General features: G+C 47.8%; 1 protein-coding gene across 8 annotated transcripts in view; it reads right to left on the reverse strand.

Annotated features, from left to right (window-relative positions):
• LOC139411751 (tropomodulin-3-like) overlaps nucleotides 1–21,850 on the reverse strand; it is a 49,755-nt gene extending 27,905 nt beyond the window's left edge. For 4 of the 8 annotated variants that reach the window (XR_011634632.1, XR_011634629.1, XR_011634630.1 and 1 more), the window contains exons 1-3: nucleotides 21,693–21,838; nucleotides 6,410–6,620; nucleotides 5,172–5,328 (exon numbers count right to left, since the gene is read on the reverse strand). Coding sequence is in view for 2 of the 8 variants with exons in the window: in XM_071158452.1 (XP_071014553.1) it covers nucleotides 5,172–5,328; nucleotides 6,410–6,535 (283 nt within the window). In the remaining 6 variants the exon portion in view is untranslated. Of the gene's footprint in view, nucleotides 1–5,171; nucleotides 5,329–6,409; nucleotides 6,624–21,692 lie in introns of all 8 variants that reach the window. The other 4 variants (XR_011634631.1, XM_071158453.1, XR_011634628.1 and 1 more) reach the window with 3 other exon arrangements.
• Nucleotides 21,851–22,127: the final 277 nt, after the last annotated feature.

The following is a 22,127-nucleotide window of genomic DNA, read 5'->3' on the forward strand; positions in this document are numbered from 1 at the left end:
CCTGCTCTATATACATACTGGAGGTAACAACCCTAACCCTGCTCTATATACATACTGGAGGTAACAACCCTAACCCTGCTCTATATACATACTGGAGGTAACAACCCTAACCCTGCTCTATATACATACTGGAGGTAACAAACCTAACCCTGCTCTATATACATACTGGAGGTAACAACCCTAACCCTGCTCTATATACATACTGGAGGTAACAACCCTAACCCTGCTCTATATACATACTGGAGGTAACAACCCTAACCCTGCTCTATATACATACTGGAGGTAACAACCCTAACCCTGCTCTATATACATACTGGAGGTAACAACCCTAACCCTGCTCTATATACATACTGGAGGTAACAACCCTAACCCTGCTCTATATACATACTGGAGGTAACAACCCTAACCCTGCTCTATATACATACTGGAGGTAACAACCCTAACCCTGCTCTATATACATACTGGAGGTAACAACCCTAACCTATATACATACTGGAGGTAACAACCCTAACCCTGCTCTATATACATACTGGAGGTAACAACCCTAACCCTGCTCTATATACATACTGGAGGTAACAACCCTAACCCTGCTCTATATATACATACTGGAGGGCACAACCCTAACCCTGCTCTATATACATACTGGAGGTAACAACCCCAACCCTGCTCTATATACATACTGGAGGTAACAACCCTAACCCTGCTCTATATACATACCGGAGGTAACAACCCCAACCCTGCTCTATATACATACTGGAGGTAACAACCCTAACCCTGCTCTATATACATACTGGAGGTAACAACCCCAACCCTGCTCTATATACATACTGGAGGTAACAACCCCAACCCTGCTCTATATACATACTGGAGGTAACAACCCCAACCCTGCTCTATATACATACTGGTACTTGAGGCTATGAAAGGCATATTCCTACCCAGAAGTGTGTGTGTGTGTGTGTGTGTGTGTCTCCAAGCCCAATGAAATCCCTCTGTAATGTAGTTGGACTGTACCACCATATTGATTTTTTTCTCCCTCACTATTCTTCTCTCTGTCTCCCCCAGCCCACACTCCTCCTCCTCCCCCAGCCCACACTCCTCCCCCCCTTCTCTCAGCTGTGTATTGTGTAAGACCAGAGTAGACATGCAGACGCAGCAGTGGACTGATTACAGCTGACACCAATATCTCTCTCTCACACACACACACACACACACACACACACACACACACACACACACACACAACATGCCTGCAATACAATACACACCTGTCTGAAACAGAGCCTTCCCTTCAAGACCACAAACATTGCCCGCAACATCTAAACATTGCCCGCAACGCCTCTGGTCGCCTCTGGTCTCCAACAGTGCAGTAATGCTGGTGTTTCTGTCTCCAACAGTGTAGTAATGCTGGTGTTTCTGTCTCCAACAGTGTAGTATAGCTGGTGTTTCTAGCTCCAACAGTGTAGTATAGCTGGTGTTTCTGTCTCCAACAGTGTAGTAATGCTGGTGTTTCTGTCTCCAACAGTGCAGTAATGCTAGTGTTTCTGTCTCCAACAGTGCAGTAATGCTGGTGTTTCTGTCTCCAACAGTGTAGTAATGCTGGTGTTTCTGTCTCCAAAAGTGTAGTAATGCTGGTGTTTCTAGCTCCAACAGTGTAGTAATGCTGGTGTTTCTAGCTCCAACAGTGTAGTAATGCTGGTGTTTCTAGTTCCAACAGTGTAGTAATGCTGGTGTTTCTGTCTCCAACAGTGTAGTAATGCTGGTGTTTCTAGCTCCAACAGTGTAGTAATGCTGGTGTTTCTAGCTCCAACAGTGTAGTAATGCTGGTGTTTCTAGCTCCAACAGTGTAGTAATGCTGGTGTTTCTAGCTCCAACAGTGTAGTAATGCTGGTGTTTCTAGCTCCAACAGTGTAGTAATGCTGGAGTTTCTAGCTCCAACAGTGTAGTAATGCTGGTGTTTCTAGCTCCAACATTGCAGTAATGCTGGTGTTTCTAGCTCCAACAGTGTAGTAATGCTGGTGTTTCTAGCGCCAACAGTGTAGTAATGCTGGTGTTTCTAGCTCCAACAGTGTAGTAATGCTGGTGTTTCTAGCTCCAACAGTGTAGTAATGCTGGTGTTTCTGTCTCCAACAGTGTAGTAATGCTGGTGTTTATAGCTCCAACAGTGTAGTAATGCTGGTGTTTCTGTCTCCAACAGTGTAGTAATGCTGGTGTTTCTAGCTCCAACAGTGTAGTAATGCTGGTGTTTCTAGCTCCAACAGTGTAGTAATGCTGGTGTTTCTAGCTCCAACAGTGCAATAATGCTGGTGTTTCTAGCTCCAACAGTGTAGTAATGATGGTGTTTCTGTCTCCAACAGTGTAGTAATGCTGGTGTTTCTGTCTCCAACAGTGTAGTAATGCTGGTGTTTCTAGCTCCAACAGTGTAGTAATGCTGGTGTTTCTAGCTCCAACTGTGTAGTAATGCTGGAGTTTCTAGCTCCAACAGTGTAGTAATGCTGGTGTTTCTAGCTCCAACAGTGTAGTAATGCTGGTGTTTCTAGCTCCAACGGTGTAGTAATGCTGGTGTTTCTAGCTCCAACAGTGTAGTAATGCTGGTGTTTCTGTCTCCAACAGTGTAGTAATGCTGGTGTTTCTAGCTCCAACAGTGTAGTAATGCTGGTGTTTCTAGCTCCAACAGTGTAGTAATGCTGGTGTTTCTAGCTCCAACAGTGTAGTAATGCTGGTGTTTCTAGCTCCAACAGTGTAGTAATGCTGGTGTTTCTAGCTCCAACAGTGTAGTAATGCTGGTGTTTCTAGCTCCAACAGTGTAGTAATGCTGGTGTTTCTAGCTCCAACGGTGTAGTAATGCTGGTGTTTCTAGCTCCAACAGTGTAGTAATGCTGGTGTTTCTGTCTCCAACATGTAGTAATGCTGGTGTTTCTAGCTCCAACAGTGTAGTAATGCTGGTGTTTCTAGCTCCAACAGTGTAGTAATGCTGGTGTTTCTAGCTCCAACAGTGTAGTAATGCTGGTGTTTCTAGCTCCAACAGTGTAGTAATGCTGGTGTTTCTAGCTCCAACGGTGTAGTAATGCTGGTGTTTCTAGCTCCAACAGTGTAGTAATGCTGGTGTTTCTAGCTCCAACAGTGCAATAATGCTGGTGTTTCTAGCTCCAACAGTGTAGTAATGATGGTGTTTCTGTCTCCAACAGTGTAGTAATGCTGGTGTTTCTGTCTCCAACAGTGTAGTAATGCTGGAGTTTCTAGCTCCAACAGTGTAGTAATGATGGTGTTTCTAGCTCCAACAGTGCCGTAATGCTGGTGTTTCTAGCTCCAACAGTGTAGTAATGCTGGTGTTTCTAGCTCCAACAGTGTAGTAATGCTGGAGTTTCTAGCTCCAACGGTGTAGTAATGCTGGTGTTTCTAGCTCCAACAGTGTAGCAATGCTGGTGTTTCTAGCTCCAACAGTGCAATAATGCTGGTGTTTCTAGCTCCAACAGTGCAATAATGCTGGTGTTTCTAGCTCCAACAGTGTAGTAATGATGGTGTTTCTGTCTCCAACAGTGTAGTAATGCTGGTGTTTCTGTCTCCAACAGTGTAGTAATGCTGGAGTTTCTAGCTCCAACAGTGTAGTAATGATGGTGTTTCTAGCTCCAACAGTGCCGTAATGCTGGTGTTTCTAGCTCCAACAGTGTAGTAATGCTGGTGTTTCTAGCTCCAACAGTGTAGTAATGCTGGAGTTTCTAGCTCCAACGGTGTAGTAATGCTGGTGTTTCTAGCTCCAACAGTGTAGTAATGCTGGTGTTTCTAGCTCCAACAGTGTAGTAATGCTGGAGTTTCTAGCTCCAACGGTGTAGTAATGCTGGAGTTTCTAGCTCCAACAGTGTAGTAATGCTGGTGTTTCTAGCTCCAACAGTGTAGTAATGCTGGTGTTTCTAGCTCCAACGGTGTAGTAATGCTGGTGTTTCTAGCTCCAACGGTATAATAATAATACCTAGCAATACACACATAATAAAAACAGTAAAAAACGAAAGCAATACCAGAACGAGTGATGTTAGAGTAAATAAATATATAAATAATGGTGTATATATATGATGCGCTTTTAAAGGGATAGAGCTAATTTGTTTTGGGGGGGGGGGGGGGGGGGGGGCAATTAAGCCACTTTTCTACTGACCCAGAGTCAGATTAATTCATGGATACCAATTTTTATGTCTGCGTGCAGAGGGAAGTTGCTATAACTAGCTTTAGCGCAAATGTTAACTAGCGCCAGCGCCAATACCAGACTTCCTGTCATCGCGCTAACGCTAGTTAGCAATGTCTTGAAAAACTACCTTCAAACTGCATGCAGAGACATACAAATGGTATTCATGAGTTCAATTGCCAAAACCTTTCCCTGTCTCTTTAAGGGCCGAGTGATACGTTACCATGTATATTTGTAGCAAACGGAGCGAATGAGAGCCACAAGCACACAGCCACCGCTTCCTCCTCCTCATGTCTCGGTGCAGTGGGCCGCATCGGTTATATTTCAGATGACGTCATGCATTTTGGAGTAGACTATCATTCTCCGAACCCCCCCCCCCCCCCCCCAGGGTAGCATGCCCCCAGACCACCCCCCCAGGGTAGCATGCCCCCAGACCACCCCCCCAGCTACTTTTGCCACAGCTCCTGAGAAAAATCGTCTTTATACTCCAGGGCCTCCTACCGTTCCTCTCTCCAGAGAAAGACACAACATCATCTCTGTCTTTATACTCCAGGGCCTCCTACCTTTCCTCTCTCCAGAGAAAGACACAACATCATCTCTGTCTTTATACTCCAGGGCCTCCTACCTTTCCTCTCTCCAGAGAAAGACACCACATCATCTCTGTCTTTATACTCCAGGGCCTCCTACCTTTCCTCTCTCCAGAGAAAGACACAACATCATCTCTGTCTTTATACTCCAGGGCCTCCTACCTTTCCTCTCTCCAGAGAAAGACACCACATCATCTCTGTCTTTATACTCCAGGGCTTCCTACCTTTCCTCTCTCCAGAGAAAGACACAACATCATCTCTGTCTTTATACTCCAGGGCCTCCTACCTTTCCTCTCTCCAGAGAAAGACACCACATCATCTCTGTCTTTATACTCCAGGGCCTCCTACCTTTCCTCTCTCCAGAGAAAGACACAACATCATCTCTGTCTTTATACTCCAGGGCCTCCTACCTTTCCTCTCTCCAGAGAAAGACACCACATCATCTCTGTCTTTATACTCCAGGGCCTCCTTCTCCAGAAAACTGAGTAGTTTCTCTCTGCTGTAGGGGCCGGTGGCTGCTTTCACTGTGTGATCCTTCTGACGCATCGACGCTGGCAGCAATGCATTCTGGGGGGGGGGGGACACAGAGGGGTGGATACATGGGTTTATTGACTGATTGATCAATTGGTAATTGGTGAATTCATGTGCCATGTTTAAAAACACTAGGGCTGCATTCGGTCCCGTGTTGTGTTGAGTGGCGTTCCTATGGTTGCCTAGTTAGTGGACTCATCTCCTTCATGCTGTGTATAAGTGAAAGACAAGAAGAATGTTTAAGATGTTCTCTACTTGAGATGTAACAACACATTGGCCTCGTCCCAATACTTCTGTTGAGGTGTATTGTGTAATATCACAAATAAATGGCTGTTGTACCTCACACTCTGGCCCTTGAAAAGTAAAATTAACCTCACTGGAGTCCTGGAGGGGTTTGACTACGACCTCCTCCACTCTGCTGCGCCTCCTCCTCCTCTACTCTGCCTCCTCCTCCTCCTCTACTCTGCTGCACGAACTCCTCCTCCTCCTCCTCCTCTACTCTGCCTCCTCCTCTACTCTGCTGCGCCTCCTCTACTCTGCTGCACCTCCTCCTCTACTACTCTACTACGCCTCCTCCTCTACTACTCTGCTGCGCCTCCTCCTCTACTACGCCTCCTCCTCTACTACGCCTCCTCCTCTACTCTGCTGCGCCTCCTCCTCTACTCTGCTGCGCCTCCTCCTCTACTACGCCTCCTCCTCTACTACTCTGCTGCGCCTCCTCCTCTACGACGCCTCCTCCTCTACTACTCTGCTGCGCCTCCTCCTCTACTACGCCTCCTCCTCTACTACCCCTCCTCCTCTACGACGCCTCCTCCTCTACTACTCTGCTGCGCCTCCTCCTCTACTACTCTGCCGCGCCTCCTCCTCTACTCTGCTGCGCCTCCTCCTCTACTCTGCGTGCAAATCAACATAGAAACGCTTGGCAGACTGCATGCAGAATCAACACACACACACACACACACACACACACTCTCTCTCCCTTAGATTTCCCAACATTGAGAGTTGAGGTTTGCGAGAGTTGAGTTGGGAGGTTAAAAGTTGATAAGAATGAGATGTCTGTCTGGCGAACAAGGAAGACACAGAAACAGACTGAGACCTCCCCCCCGCCCCTCCATACCTCTGGGTCCATCTCCTCCAGGGCAGTCTCCAGTTGTTTGAGTTCCTGCTCTGACAGGTTGTTAAGGATCTCATCCTCGTCAATCTCCTTGTACTTCTCCAGGTCTTTCTTAAACGACAATGCCATGTTCTCTCTCTGCTACACCAACCGCAGACCAGGGTGTCTGTCTGTGTCCCTCTGGGTCCAAGTGTCACGCCTAGGGGCAGGTAATCTGCTAGAGAGACAGACAGACAGAGAGGCAGGCAGGCAGGCAGACAGAGAGGCAGGCAGGCAGACAGACAGAGAGAGAGAGAGAGAGAGAGAGAGAGACAGAGAGGATGATAACATGTGAGTTAGTGGGATCAAAGTAGGTGATGTAGTTAAAGCCAGTCAGACAGCGTCTGTCCTTCGGTCTTAAACATCACATAAACTGGGTGGGTTGAGCCCTAGATGCTGATTGTCTGAAAGCTGTGGTATATCAGACCGTATACCACAGGTACGACAAACAAATAGCTTTTTACCTTTCTAATGATGTTGATAACCAGTTTATAATAATAATAATAATAATAATAAGGCACTTCTGGGATGTGTGTTATATGGCCAATATCGGTGCGTTGGACTAGTAACCGAAAGGTTGCTGGATCGAATCCCAGAGCTGACAAGGTAAAAATCTGTTCTGCCACTGAACAAGGCAGTTAACCTGCTGTTCCCCGGTAGGCCGTCACTGAAAATACGAATTTGTTCTTAACTGACTTTCCTAGCTAAGTAAATGTTAAATAAAACTAATCATCAAGCCCTTGACTAGTTGAATCAGGTATGTTTGTCTGGGACAACAACGTGCTGCTGGAGGCACAGGAGGACTGGAGTTGGGAAACACGGGTGTAAACTAAAGTTGAGTGGAGTTCAATCTTCCACGACCTCGGCACAGCGGCCATTTTATTCTTAATGCAGTCTGGGTGGAGCTGTGTGGTTTAGAGGGAACATTGTTCTCTCTCTGTTCTGGTCTGTTCTCTCTCTCCCACATCGTTCTCCCTCTCTCTGTTCTGTTCGCTCTCTGTTCTGGTCTGTTCCCTCTCTGTTCTCTCTCCCTGTTCTGGTCTGTTCCCTCTCCCACATCGTTCTCTCTCCCTGTTCTGGTCTGTTCCCTCTCCCACATCGTTCTCTCTCTCTGTTCTGGTCTGTTCTCTCTCTGTTCTCTCTCCCTGTTCTGGTCTGTTCCCTCTCCCACATCGTTCTCTCTCCCTGTTCTGGTCTGTTCCCTCTCCCACATCGTTCTCTCTCTCTGTTCTGGTCTGTTCTCTCTCTGTTCTCTCTCCCTGTTCTGGTCTGTTCCCTCTCCCACATCGTTCTCTATCTCTGTTCTGTTCTCTCTCCCACATCGTTCTCCCTCTCTCTGTTCTGTTCTCTCTCTGTTCTGGTCTGTTCTCTCTCTGTTCTCTCTCTCTGTTCTGTTCTGTTCTCTCTCCCACATCGTTCTCTCTCTCTGTTCTGGTCTGTTCTGGTCTCTCTCCCTGTTTTGGTCTGTTCTCTCTCTCTGTTTTGGTCTGTTCTCTCAAGAATCAGAGGTTTACTGTCCACTCCTCCATTAAGGAATCAAACACCACACTAACACAGCAACAGCCTGGAATAAAGTACCACAGTGTGTGAGTCATAATACCCAGAAAACCTAGCGGTCAAACAGGGAAATGGTTCCAGATGTTTTTCCACCATTCATTTTTCCCCGTAGGGGATTTTTTAGAAACACGTAAAATAAGGTCTGTGTTTTGTGTCGGCTTCCCCCGGGGTGATGTTTTGTGTCGGCTTCCCCCGGGGTGATGTTTTGTGTCGGCTTCCCCCGGGGTGATGTTTTGTGTCGGCTTCCCCCGGGGTGATGTTTTGTGTCGGCTTCCCCCGGGGTGATGTTTTGTGTCGGCTTCCCCCGGGGTGATGTTTTGTGTCGGCAGGAGCATGCTGGGATTTGTAGTTTTGCACAATGTCTACTTTAATACTAATTATCAATTCAGAATTGGAGAGTAAATAGAGTCGAACATATTGATAAGAGACACTTTTTAAATGAATTGTAGAAAAACAATTGGAAACATTTCCCTGTCTGACCGTTAGGTTTTATGGGTATTATGACACCTCCACTGTGGTGCTCTATAGCAAGGGGTTAACAGGGGAATAACAGGCTCACTCTGCCCTAACGGAAAGTAAATGAGAGCAGATGAAATGTCAGCATTCATGATGATCGTAATGTTGATCGCATCCATCACTGGCTATTGATGATGCAAATCAGGTTGACTGGGATAAGGCGGGTCACGTCCGAGTCCAGTCCACAGCCTGATAATACCAGACCAGGTAGGACTCCCTCCTGAATAAGTTCCAGACAATGTAGTCTATTCTAATAGGTTATGGGCCGTGTTTAAATCTAGCGTAGGCCTATTTATTTTATTTTTTATTTATTTTTATTTTACTAGGCAAGTCAGTTAAGAACAAATTCTTATTTTCAATGACGGCCTAGTGGGTAACTGCCTGTTCAGGGGCAGAACGACAGATTTTGTACCTTGTCAGCTCGGGGATTTGAACTTGCAACCTTTCGGTTACAAGTCCAATGCTCTAACCACTAGGCTACCCTGCCGCCTAACTAAGCCCTGAACCAGGAGTTAAATATCCATGATGGTAAAAGCCAACTAACTGCAGACAGTTTATCTGTGGGATAACAACACGTGTTTCAGTCCCCTGTTGGAACAGCCGCCAGCTTTCAAGGTCTAGAAAAACCCTTTCTGACAGAAAACGTTCTGACATTGTAGAGCCAAATCCACAACACAGACACACCCATCAGTATCTAAACCACCTGACTGTTAACCTCTGAGTTCCATTAGCTGAGACTGGAAGACAGAGTGGCCAGCGAGGTCTGACTGGAGACCACGGACTTGTAGACTAATCTACACACACGTCATTCTCTTACCACAATGCCAACTCAGCTCTTACGTCATCTATCTACTTTCTCTGTGTGTAGTCAACACCACCTTCACAGGTTATAAAACTCATACTAATGGTTGTTCTTCTGTCTCCTCCAGGACCCTCCAGGTGATTAGGTGGAGTAGACAGTCCAGACAGGAGTAATGGAGCATGGAAGGGAGGTAATGATGGTAATGGTCTGGGAGGATCCATTAGTAGAGTCTGATTGATTCCATTCTCCGAGCTCTACTAATCATCCTAGACAACAGCAGATAACACCACCACAACATACTACAACCAGCCTCTCTAGTTATAGATGTACAGTACACAGAGCCAATAACACCACCACAACATACTACAACCAGCCTCTCTAGATATAGATGTAGAGTACACAGAGCCAAACACCCCCACAACATACTACAACCATCCTCTCTAGTTATAGATGTACAGTACACAGAGCCTATAACACCCCCACAACATACTACAACCAGCCTCTCTAGTTATAGATGTACAGTACACAGAGCCAATAACACCACCACAACATACTACAACCAGCCTCTCTAGATATAGATGTAGAGTACACAGAGCCAATAACACCCCCACAACACACTACAACCAGCCTCTCTAGATATAGATGTAGAGTACACAGAGCCAATAACACCCCCACAACATACTACAACCAGCCTCTCTAGATATAGATGTACAGTACACAGAGCCAAACACCCCCACAACATACTACAACCAGCCTCTCTAGATATAGATGTAGAGTACACAGAGCCAATAACACCACCACAACATACTACAACCAGCCTCTCTAGTTATAGATGTACAGTACACAGAGCCAATAACACCACCACAACATACTACAACCAGCCTCTCTAGTTATAGATGTACAGTACACAGAGCCAAACACCCCCACAACATACTACAACCAGCCTCTCTAGATATAGATGTACAGTACACAGAGCCAATAACACCACCACAACATACTACAACCAGCCTCTCTAGATATAGATGTAGAGTACACAGAGCCAATAACACCACCACAACATACTACAACCAGCCTCTCTAGTTATAGATGTACAGTACACAGAGCCAATAACACCCCCACAACATACTACAACCAGCCTCTCTAGTTATAGATGTACAGTACACAGAGCCAATAACACCACCACAACATACTACAACCAGCCTCTCTAGATATAGATGTACAGTACACAGAGCCAATAACACCCCCACAACACACTACAACCAGCCTCTCTAGTTATAGATGTACAGTACACAGAGCCAATAACACCACCACAACATACTACAACCAGCCTCTCTAGTTATAGATGTACAGTACACAGAGCCTATAACACCCCCACAACATACTACAACCAGCCTCTCTAGTTATAGATGTACAGTACACAGAGCCAATAACACCCCCACAACACACTACAACCAGCCTCTCTAGTTATAGATGTACAGTACACAGAGCCAATAACACCATCACAACATACTACAACCAGCCTCGCTAGATAGATGTAGAGTACACAGAGCCAATAACACCCCCACAACACACTACAACCAGCCTCTCTAGTTATAGATGTACAGTACACAGAGCCAATAACACCATCACAACATACTACAACCAGCCTCGCTAGATAGATGTAGAGTACACAGAGCCAATAACACCACCACAACATACTACAACCAGCCTCTCTAGTTATAGATGTACAGTACACAGAGCCAATAACACCCCCACAACACACTACAACCAGCCTCTCTAGTTATAGATGTACAGTACACACACTGTTACATTCTCCAGTTTCTGTGTTTTGGGTTTGTTTGTGTACACCCCCCCCCCCTACTCAGACTCCCCACATACAAAACTAAAACACGACACACACCACTGAGGGAAAAGTCACATGAGCTGGCTGTATGCAAAGTCATGCTCACCTCAGTTACCTGTTTACTGCAGAAACTATCCAGATATACAGGGACTTCACAAGGTCAGGAGAAACTGTCCAGATATACAGGGACTTCACAAGGTCAGGAGAAACTGTCCAGATGTACAGGGACTTCACAAGGTCAGGAGAAACTGTCCAGATGTACAGGGACTTCACAAGGTCAGTAGAAACTGTCCAGATGTACAGGGACTTCCACAGGGTCAGGAGAAACTGTCCAGATATACAGGGACTTCACAAGGTCAGGAGAAACTGTCCAGATGTACAGGGACTTCACAAGGTCAGGAGAAACTGTCCAGATGTACAGGGACTTCCACAGGGTCAGGAGAAACTGTCCAGATGTACAGGGACTTCACAAGGTCAGGAGAAACTGTCCAGATGTACAGGGACTTCCACAGGGTCAGGAGAAACTGTCCAGATATACAGGGACTTCCACAGGGTCAGGAGAAACTGTCCAGATGTACAGGGACTTCACAAGGTCAGGAGAAACTGTCCAGATATACAGGGACTTCCACAGGGTCAGGAGAAACTGTCCAGATGTACAGGGACTTCCACAGGGTCAGGAGAAACTGTCCAGATATACAGGGACTTCACAAGGTCAGGAGAAACTGTCCAGATGTACAGGGACTTCACAAGGTCAGGAGAAACTGTCCAGATGTACAGGGACTTCCACAAGGTCAGGAGAAACTGTCCAGATGTACAGGGACTTCCACAAGGTCAGTAGAAACTGTAGCAGAGTCAGGGTATACGCAGCAGAGTCAGGGTATATGCAGCAGAGTCAGGGTATATGCAGCAGAGTCAGGGTATATGCAGCAGAGTCGGGGTATACGCAGCAGAGTCAGGGTATATGCAGCAGAGTCAGGGTATACGCAGCAGAGTCAGGGTATACGCAGCAGAGTCAGGGTATATGCAGCAGAGTCAGGGTATATGCAGCAGAGTCAGGGTATATGCAGCAGAGTCAGGGTATATGCAGCAGAGTCAGGGTATATGCAGCAGAGTCGGGGTATATGCAGCAGAGTCAGGGTATATGCAGCAGAGTCAGGGTATATGCAGCAGGGTCAGGGTATATGCAGCAGAGTCAGGGTATATGCAGCAGAGTCAGGGTATATGCAGCAGAGTCAGGGTATATGCAGCAGGGTCAGGGTATATGCAGCAGAGTCGGGGTATATGCAGCAGAGTCGGGGTATACGCAGCAGAGTCAGGGTATATGCAGCAGAGTCAGGGTATATGCAGCAGAGTCAGGGTATATGCAGCAGAGTCGGGGTATACGCAGCAGAGTCGGGGTATACGCAGCAGAGTCGGGGTATACGCAGCAGAGTCGGGGTATATGCAGCAGAGTCAGGGTATATGCAGCAGAGTCAGGGTATATGCAGCAGAGTCGGGGTATACGCAGCAGAGTCGGGGTATATGCAGCAGAGTCAGGGTATACGCAGCAGAGTCAGGGTATACGCAGCAGAGTCAGGGTATACGCAGCAGAGTCAGGGTATATGCAGCAGAGTCAGGGTATACGCAGCAGAGTCAGGGTATACGCAGCAGAGTCAGGGTATATGCAGCAGAGTCGGGGTATATGCAGCAGAGTCAGGGTATACGCAGCAGAGTCGGGGTATACGCAGCAGAGTCGGGGTATATGCAGCAGTTTGGGCCGCCTGGCTCGTTGTGAACTGTGTGAAGACCATTTCCTCCTAACAAAGACCGTAATTAATTTGCCAGAATTTTACATAATTATGACATAACATTGAAGGTTGTGCAATGTAACAGCAATATTTAGACTTATGGATGCCACCCGTTAGATAAAATATAGAACGGTTCCTGATTTCACTGAAAGAATAAACGTCTTGTTTTCGAAATGATAGTTTCCAGATTTGACCATATTAATGACCTAAGGCTCGTATTTCTGTGTGTTATTATATTATAATTAAGTCTATGATTTGATAGAGCAGTCTGACTGAGCGGTGGTAGGCAGCAGCAGGCTCGTAAGCATTCATTCAAACAGCACTTTCCTCCGTTTGCCAGCAGCTTTTCGCAAGCACATCGCTGTTTATGACTTCAAGTCTATCAACTCCCAAGATTAGGCTGGTAATACTATAGTGCCTATAAGAACATCCAATAGTCAAAGGTATATGAAATACAAATCATATAGAGAAATAGTCCTATAAGTCCTATAAAAACTACAACCTAAAAACCTCTTACCTGGGAATATTGAAGAATCATATTAAAAGGAACCACCAGCTTTCATATGTTCTCATGTTCTGAGCAAGGAACTTAAACGTTAGCTTTCTTACATGGCACATATTGCACTTTTACTTTCTTCTCCAACACTTTGTTTTTGCATTATTTAAACCAAATTGAACTTTTTTCATTATTTATTTGAGACTAAATTGATTTTTATTTATGTGTTATATTAAGTTAAAATAAGTGTTCATTCAGTATTGTTGTAATTGTCATTAATACAAATATATATATATATAAATCGTCTGATTAATCGGTATCGGCTCTTTTTGGTCCTCCAATAATCAGTATCAGCGTTGAAAAGTCATAATCAGTCGACCTCTACACAGTAGTCCTTCAGCGAGAGAGAGAGACAGAGAGAGAGAGAGATAGACAGAGAGAGAGAGAGAGAGAGAGATGTTGAGTAATGTTAAAGTTGAGAGTTGAGCAGGAAATGGAGAATGGTTATTTCATTACAACACAACCCCAGGGACAGAGACAGAGTTCTGTACTTCGAACATCCTCCACCTATAGGTTGTTGTCAATGAAACATCACAATGCAGTGCAGAGGGTTCCATTCGGCTGCTGGGGGGTCAAGGAAACTATCAGCTCCACTAAAACAACAGCGTGTCAGGGAACGTTAAAGAAATGGTAACTATTTGGTTGTAATATCATCACATCCTGAAGGGCACAGTCACAAGTACACATTTATCTCCATCATCAGAGTTATACAGCAAGGAACTGTTTTATGATCAGTAAACATCAGTTGATCATGTATTTTCAGATACGTGAAGGGTATCTGGCCACCATTAATTGGATATTTGAGTGATATAAAATAAAAGTACGAGAGGTTAAGGTTCATGTCCCACCCTCCGCGGGCTCTACGTGTCCAAAACCTCCCTGGGCTCTACGTGTCCCAAACCTCCCTGGGCTCTACATGTCCCAAACCTCCCTGGGCTCTACGTGTCCCAAACCTCCCTGGGCTCTACGTGTCCCACCCCTCCCTGGGCTCTACGTGTCCCACCCCTCCCTGGGCTCTACGTGTCCCACCCTCCGTGGGCTCTACGTGTCCCACCCTCTGTGGGCCCTGCTTGTCAAGCAGAAGGACGCATAATGATTACTTTGCCAGCTACCGGTAGAAACTACGTGTTAGGTAGAACTAATGTACTTTTTTCTCAGAGCGACATAGCTCGGCCTACCTAGCAACATTAGCTAACAGTATCCCCTTTTCAACGTTGTTTTTCCAGAGTGTTTCATCGCTGCTGACAGACTGTCTGATGGACCACGTCAAATTGGATCGCTAGCTAACAACAGATCACGTCGATACGGCTCGACGACAAGCTGTCAGGGGATCAACTCGATGGCTATATCCAAATACACTTTGATTTGCTTGTCATATCAATGGTGGTGGTGACAGTAGTCCGACTGACAACTTTACCAAGACGACAACTTGCCGATGTCAAGCTCTTTCCAAACACCTAATCTCTAATGAAGCAAGCTAAATGACACGTTTGCTTAGCTAGCTAAATGACACGTTTGCTTAGCTAGCTAAATGACACGTTTGCTTAGCTAGCTAAATGACACGTTTGCTTAGCTAGCTAAATGACACGTTTGCTTAGCTAGCTAAATGACACGTTTGCTTAGCTAGCTAAATTACACGTTTGCTTAGCTAGCTAAATGACACGTTTGCTTAGCTAGCTAAATGACACGTTTGCTTAGCTAGCTAAATGACACGTTTGCTTAGCTAGCAAAATGACACGTTTGCTTAGCTAGCTCTAAATGTGTACTTGTGACTGTGCTCTTCAGGACGTGATGATATTACAACCAAATAGTTGGAACATTTATTTAACAATTCCTTGGAAACGGCACGTTGTTGTCAATGGTTTTAGCAGAGCTGGTTCTTGACCCCAGCAGACTAATTGAACGGTCTGCAACGAATTGTGTTTTTGATAACGACCTTTACTATCCGAGGGGTGATAAACTAACCTCTCATATCTCTCCTTATCATCTCTCCCATATCCCCTCATATCTCTCCTTATCCCCTCATGTATATCCTTATCATCTCTCCTTATCCCCTTATATATCTCCTTATCATCTCTCCTTATCCCCTCATGTATCTCCTTATCATCTCTCCCATATCCCCTCATATCTCCCATATCCCCTCATATCTCTCCTCCTCATCTCTCTCATATATCTCCTCCTCATCTCTCCCATGTCCCCTCATATCTCTCCTCCTCATCTCTCCCATATCCCCTCATATCTCTCCTCCTCATCTCTCCCATCTCTCCTTATCCCCTCATATATCTCCTTATCATCTCTCCCATATCCCCTCATATCTCTCCTTATCATCTCTCCTTATCCCCTCATATATATCCTTATCATCTCTCCTTATCCCCTCATATATCTCCTTATCATCTCTCCTTATCCCCTCATATCTCTCCTCATCTCTCCCATATCCCCTCATATCTCTCCTCATCATCTCCCATATCCCCTCATATCTCTCCTCCTCATCTCTCTCATATATCTCCTCCTCATCTCTCCCATGTCCCCTCATATCTCTCCTCCTCATCTCTCCCATATCCCCTCATATCTCTCCTCCTCATCTCTCCCATATCCCCTCATATCTCTCCTCCTCATCTCCCATATCCCCTCATTCTCGCCTCCTCATCTCTCTCATATATCTCCTCATATCTCTCCTCATCTCTCCCATATCCCCTCATATCTCTCCTTATCATCTCTCCTTATCCCCTCATATCTCTCCTCCTCATCTCTCTCCTCATCATCTCTCCCATATCCCCTCATATCTCTCCTCATCATCTCTCCTCCGCATCTCTCCCATATCCCCTCATATCTCTCCTCCTCATCTCTCCCATATCCCCTCATATCTCTCCTCCTCATCTCTCCCATATCCCCTCATATCTCTCCTCCAATCCCTCCCCCGTCCTCTTCTCTTCTTTCCCTCCCTCCTCCGTCCTGCTCTCTTCTCTGTTCTCTTCTTTCCCTCCCTCCTCCGTCCTGCTCTCTTCTCTGTTCTCTTCTTTCCCTCCCTCCTCCGTCCTGCTCTCTTCTCTCTTCTTTCCCTCCCTCCTCCGTCCTGCTCTCTTCTCTGTTCTCTTCTTTCCCTCCCTCCTCCGTCCTGCTCTCTTCTCTGTTCTCCTCTCTGCTCTGCTGGTGTGGGACACTCCCTTCTAGAGTGGCTGGGGAAAGGCAGAGCCTGATGAAAAACAGATGGAGCAGAGGTGAGAGGCAAGGAGGAAGAGAGAGAGAGTGAGGTAAAGAGGGAGGAATGGAAGGATGAGATGCTGACAGGGACGTCACTGCGGTGGTAAAACAACAAACATGAAATGAAACGTGGATTGAGGGAGGTGGGGTTGGAGGAGGTACAAAGTGGTACTTTAAAAAAGCCGCAACTTGCCCTGTCTGTCTGCCTCTCTCTCCTACGTCTCCCTCTACCCCTCCTCGTCTGTCTGCCTCTCTCTCCTACGTCTCCCTCTACCCCTCCTCGTCTGTCTGCCTCTCTCTCCTACGTCTCCCTCTACCCCTCCTCGTCTCTCTGCCTCTCTCTCTCTCTCCTACGTCTCCCTCTACCCCTCCTCGTCTCTCTCTCTCTCCTACGTCTCCCTCTACCCCTCTTCGTCTGTCTGCCTCTCACTCTCCTACGTCTCCCTCTACCCCTCCTCGTCTGTCTGCCTCTCACTCTCCTACGTCTCCCTCTACCCCTCCTCGTCTGTCTGCCTCGCACTCTCCTACGTCTCCCTCTACCCCTCCTCGTCTGTCTGCCTCTCACTCTCCTACGTCTCCCTCTATCCCCTCACTACCCCCAGTCTGCAGGCTCTACACACTATCCCCTCACTACCCACAGGCTCTACACACTATCCCCTCACTACCCAGTCTGCAGGCTCTACACACTATCCCCTCACTACCCACAGGCTCTACACACTATCCCCTCACTACCCCCAGTCTGCAGGCTCTACACACTATCCCCTCACTACCCCCAGTCTGCAGGCTCTACACACTATCCCCTCACTACCCCCAGTCTGCAGGCTCTACACACTATCCCCTCACTACCCCCAGTCTGCAGGCTCTACACACTATCCCCTCACTACCTACAGTCTCTACACACTATCCCCTCACTACCCACAGTCTGCAGGCTCTACACACTATCCCCTCACTACCCACAGTCTCTACACACTATCCCCTCACTACCCACAGTCTGCAGGCTCTACACACTATCCCCTCACTACCCCCAGTCTGCAGGCTCTACACACTATCCCCTCACTACCCCCAGTCTGCAGGCTCTACACACTATCCCCTCACTACCCTCAGGCTCTACACACTATCCCCTCACTACCCTCAGTCTGCAGGCTCTACACACTATCCCCTCACTACCTACAGTCTCTACACACTATCCCCTCACTACCCACAGTCTGCAGGCTCTACACACTATCCCCTCACTACCCCCAGTCTGCAGGCTCTACACACTATCCCCTCACTACCCACAGTCTGCAGGCTCTACACACTATCCCCTCACTACCCACAGTCTGCAGGCTCTACACACTATCCCCTCACTACCCACAGTCTGTAGGCTCTACACACTATCCCCTCACTACCCACAGTCTGCAGGCTCTACACACTATCCCCTCACTACCCACAGTCTGTAGGCTCTACACACTATCCCCTCACTACCCACAGTCTGTAGGCTCTACACAATATCCCCTCACTACCCACAGTCTGCAGGCTCTACACACTATCCCCTCACTACCCACAGTCTGCAGGCTCTACACACTATCCCCTCACTACCCCCAGTCTGCAGGCTCTACACACTATCCCCTCACTACCCCCAGTCTGCAGGCTCTACACACTATCCCCTCACTACCCCCAGTCTGCAGGCTCTACACACTATCCCCTCACTACCCCCAGTCTGCAGGCTCTACACACTATCCCCTCACTACCCCCAGTCTGCAGGCTCTACACACTATCCCCTCACTACCCACAGTCTGTAGGCTCTACACACTATCCCCTCACTACCCACAGTAGTGGGCAGCGTGACAGAAGTGTCCCCCAGGACTGGGCAGCGTGACAGAAGTGTCCCCCAGGACTGGGCAGCGTGACAGAAGTGTCCCCCAGGACTGGGCAGCGTGACAGAAGTGTCCCCCAGGACTGGGCAGCATGACAGAAGTGTCCCCCAGGACTGGGCAGCGTGACAGAAGTTAGTGTCCTCTCCAACCTCTGCTCAGCGGCAAACAGAAACAACATGGCAGAGAATTCCCCCCACAAACACTATCTGGTGTAATAACCGTTTAAATAATTACACCTTCCCAACTCTAATTGTAGAAGTATGAGCATCATGCAACAGGCTGATTTCTCCCTCTGTTGGAGCGGACAGAAGTAGAACCGGCTGAGCAGTATCAGACCTGATTATCCTGCTAACAGGCTGATATTCACACACATACAACATGCTGAGTTGGCATCTCTGAGCCTGTTAACCTTCTCTGGATCAGCTGTGGCTAACGCATTTGTTGTTGTCGTGTAGGAGACAGACAAACAGGCAGGCAGGCTACCACACTGCCCTCACTTTTCCTCGCTTGGATGAAAGTCTGCTAAAAGGCATCTCTCGCTCTCAAGTGAACGGCACTATGACCTCTTTGTCTTTATACTGCAGACAGAACTACTGTCCCCCAGGACTGGGCGGAGTGACAGAACCGTCCCCCAGGACTGGGCAGCATGACAGAACCGTCCCCTAGGACTGGGCGGAGTGACAGAACTGTCCCCCAGGACTGGGCGGAGTGACAGAACCGTCCCCCAGGACTGGGCGGCGTGACAGAACCGTCCCCCAGGACTGGGCGGCGTGACAGAACCGTCCCCCAGGACTGGGCGGAGTGACAGAATCGTCCCCCAGGACTGGGCAGCGTGACAGAACCGTCCCCCAGGACTGGGCGGAGTGACAGAACCGTCCCCCAGGACTGGGCAGCGTGACAGAACCGTCCCCCAGGACTGGGCAGCATGACAGAACCGTCCCCCAGGACTGGGCGGAGTGACAGAACCGTCCCCCAGGACTGGGCAGCGTGACAGAACCGTCCCCCAGGACTGGGCAGCATGACAGAACCGTCCCCCAGGACTGGGCGGAGTGACAGAACCGTCCCCCAGGACTGGGCGGCGTGACAGAACCGTCCCCCAGGACTGGGCGGAGTGACAGAATCGTCCCCCAGGACTGGGCAGCGTGACAGAACCGTCCCCCAGGACTGGGCGGAGTGACAGAACCGTCCCCCAGGACTGGGCAGCGTGACAGAACCGTCCCCCAGGACTGGGCAGCATGACAGAACCGTCCCCCAGGACTGGGCGGAGTGACAGAACCGTCCCCCAGGACTGGGCAGCGTGACAGAACCGTCCCCCAGGACTGGGCAGCATGACAGAACCGTCCCCCAGGACTGGGCGGAGTGACAGAACTGTCCCCCAGGACTGGGCGGAGTGACAGAACCGTCCCCCAGGACTGGGCAGCGTGACAGAACCGTCCCCCAGGACTGGGCAGCATGACAGAACCGTCCCCCAGGACTGGGCGGAGTGACAGAACCGTCCCCCAGGACTGGGCGGAGTGACAGAACCGTCCCCCAGGACTGGGCAGCGTGACAGAACCGTCCCCCAGGACTGGGCAGCATGACAGAACCGTCCCCCAGGACTGGGCGGAGTGACAGAACTGTCCCCCAGGACTGGGCGGAGTGACAGAACCGTCCCCCAGGACTGGGCGGAGTGACAGAAGTTAGTGTTTTTCTCTTTAACAGTAAAGCTTAGGGTCTGGAGGGGACATGCTGATTGTAGATCTGTGCCTGTGATCAACTTCACACCTGGGCTAACTCACACGTTTCCTTATAAAGGCTTTCCTAGACGGCTTGGGCCACACCCTGCATTCAGAACAAAGCCGTGTTGTGACCACATAAGGGATGCAGTCTTTCAGGTGGCACATAAGGATTGGAAGCCACTAAATAAGCACCTTTTGTAGAGGGCTGCTGAACCAGGGGTGTATCACAGGACATGAGGCATTGTTTCTGCTGCTACTAACAATGGAAGTGCCCGCGCACACACACACACACACACACACACATTGCATCTGCTATTTTTCTTTCTTTCTCTCTCTCTCACACACACACACACACACACACACACACACGGTAAACAGTCTGAAATGCATGACAACCATGCCGATTTGAGTTGAGCAAGACCCACGTTTAACTGAGTCACCTCTGTAAAACCTTATAGTTAAGATGGGCAGCTAGCTAGCTGAGTGAATTTCAAAACGGATTGGTTTGTTGTTCTGAGAACGACTGTCTATACCTGTTGTCCTCGGCGCATGTGACAAATAAACTGTGATTTGACAGACAGGCGCGGCCCTGTTGCGACAGGGAGGTGGCGTACTGTGGTCCACAGGTCCTGTAGCGATGCTGTAGGACCTTGATCAACAACAACAAATACTAATTTGGCAATGCCCTAAAACATACAAGCTGTAACGTTAGTGTGAATTAATTTACCTACTATCTAGCTAGTATAATAAGAAGATTTATTTAGTTCACCAGTTTTCTATATAATTCTGATTCAGTAGCTACGGACTATTTCGACCAAATAAATGATGATTTATTTGGTCGAAATAACTAGGTAACTAACTGTCTGTCTGATAATATAACTAGGTAACTAACTTAGCTGATTAGCTAACTAGAGATGAGGAACAGAGCTAAGAGGGCAATGGTGACAAAGTTATTACCAAAGACATTGGAGATAAGAGGAGAGAGCAAGAAAACGTAAACTAGGGCGTATTCATTACGCCCATTCTGTTGCAAATCGTTTCCTAAACGGAAGCAAATCGAACGAATAGAAACTCCCGTCTTGTTCTGTTAAACGGTAAACAGTTTCCGTAACGAATACGCCCCTGAACTGCCTACACAGTCCAACATCATCCCATAACTAGCTGGCTAACTACAGCTATCAGTCACAGATTTATCCGCATCGGATCATTAGGTAGTTACCAAATCTGTCAACACAAACACCAAGCTTGTATCACTCACTGGCAGACCGAAAAGCAAGAAACGTCAGCTAACGTAGCATAGCCAGATAGCTAACTGGCTAGCGAAATAGTGAAATGGCCACACGATTGCTGTATCTAACGTTAGATAGCGGGCAAAACGATTCACAAATGTGTAACCTCGATGGATGCTCACCTGAATCTACAGCGACTGGGCAAATTCAATCCACACGTCTTCAGTTCACTCCAGAAGGCGCAAGCTATCAAATGACAGTAGCTAGTTACTTACTGTACTGCTCCAATGAATACGAAGGCTTCACTGCTACTCACTTTCTTTCTCACCCCAAGGGCGGTAACACAGGAAGAGAGACACTGCACACAGTACCCAATGTACGGCTGGGTCTCTAGCTCTGAAAGCCGACTCAGCCAATAGACGGAGAGAAGATCTACCACTGACCAATGAGCTTTCTCCATTTCTACGAGTCAGCCCACCTCTGATAAGCAAAGGACCAATCAGCAGCGGTTTCAATGTAGGACGCACGCAAAGGTATGTAGGACAAGCGGTAAGCACTGAGGTAATAATAAGAAGAGTAAGGTATGAAGTTGCCCTAGAAAACACTGATCTAAGGTC

Source organism: Oncorhynchus clarkii, chromosome 6 (genome assembly GCF_045791955.1).
Source record: "Oncorhynchus clarkii lewisi isolate Uvic-CL-2024 chromosome 6, UVic_Ocla_1.0, whole genome shotgun sequence".
Lineage (NCBI taxonomy): Eukaryota > Metazoa > Chordata > Actinopteri > Salmoniformes > Salmonidae > Oncorhynchus > Oncorhynchus clarkii.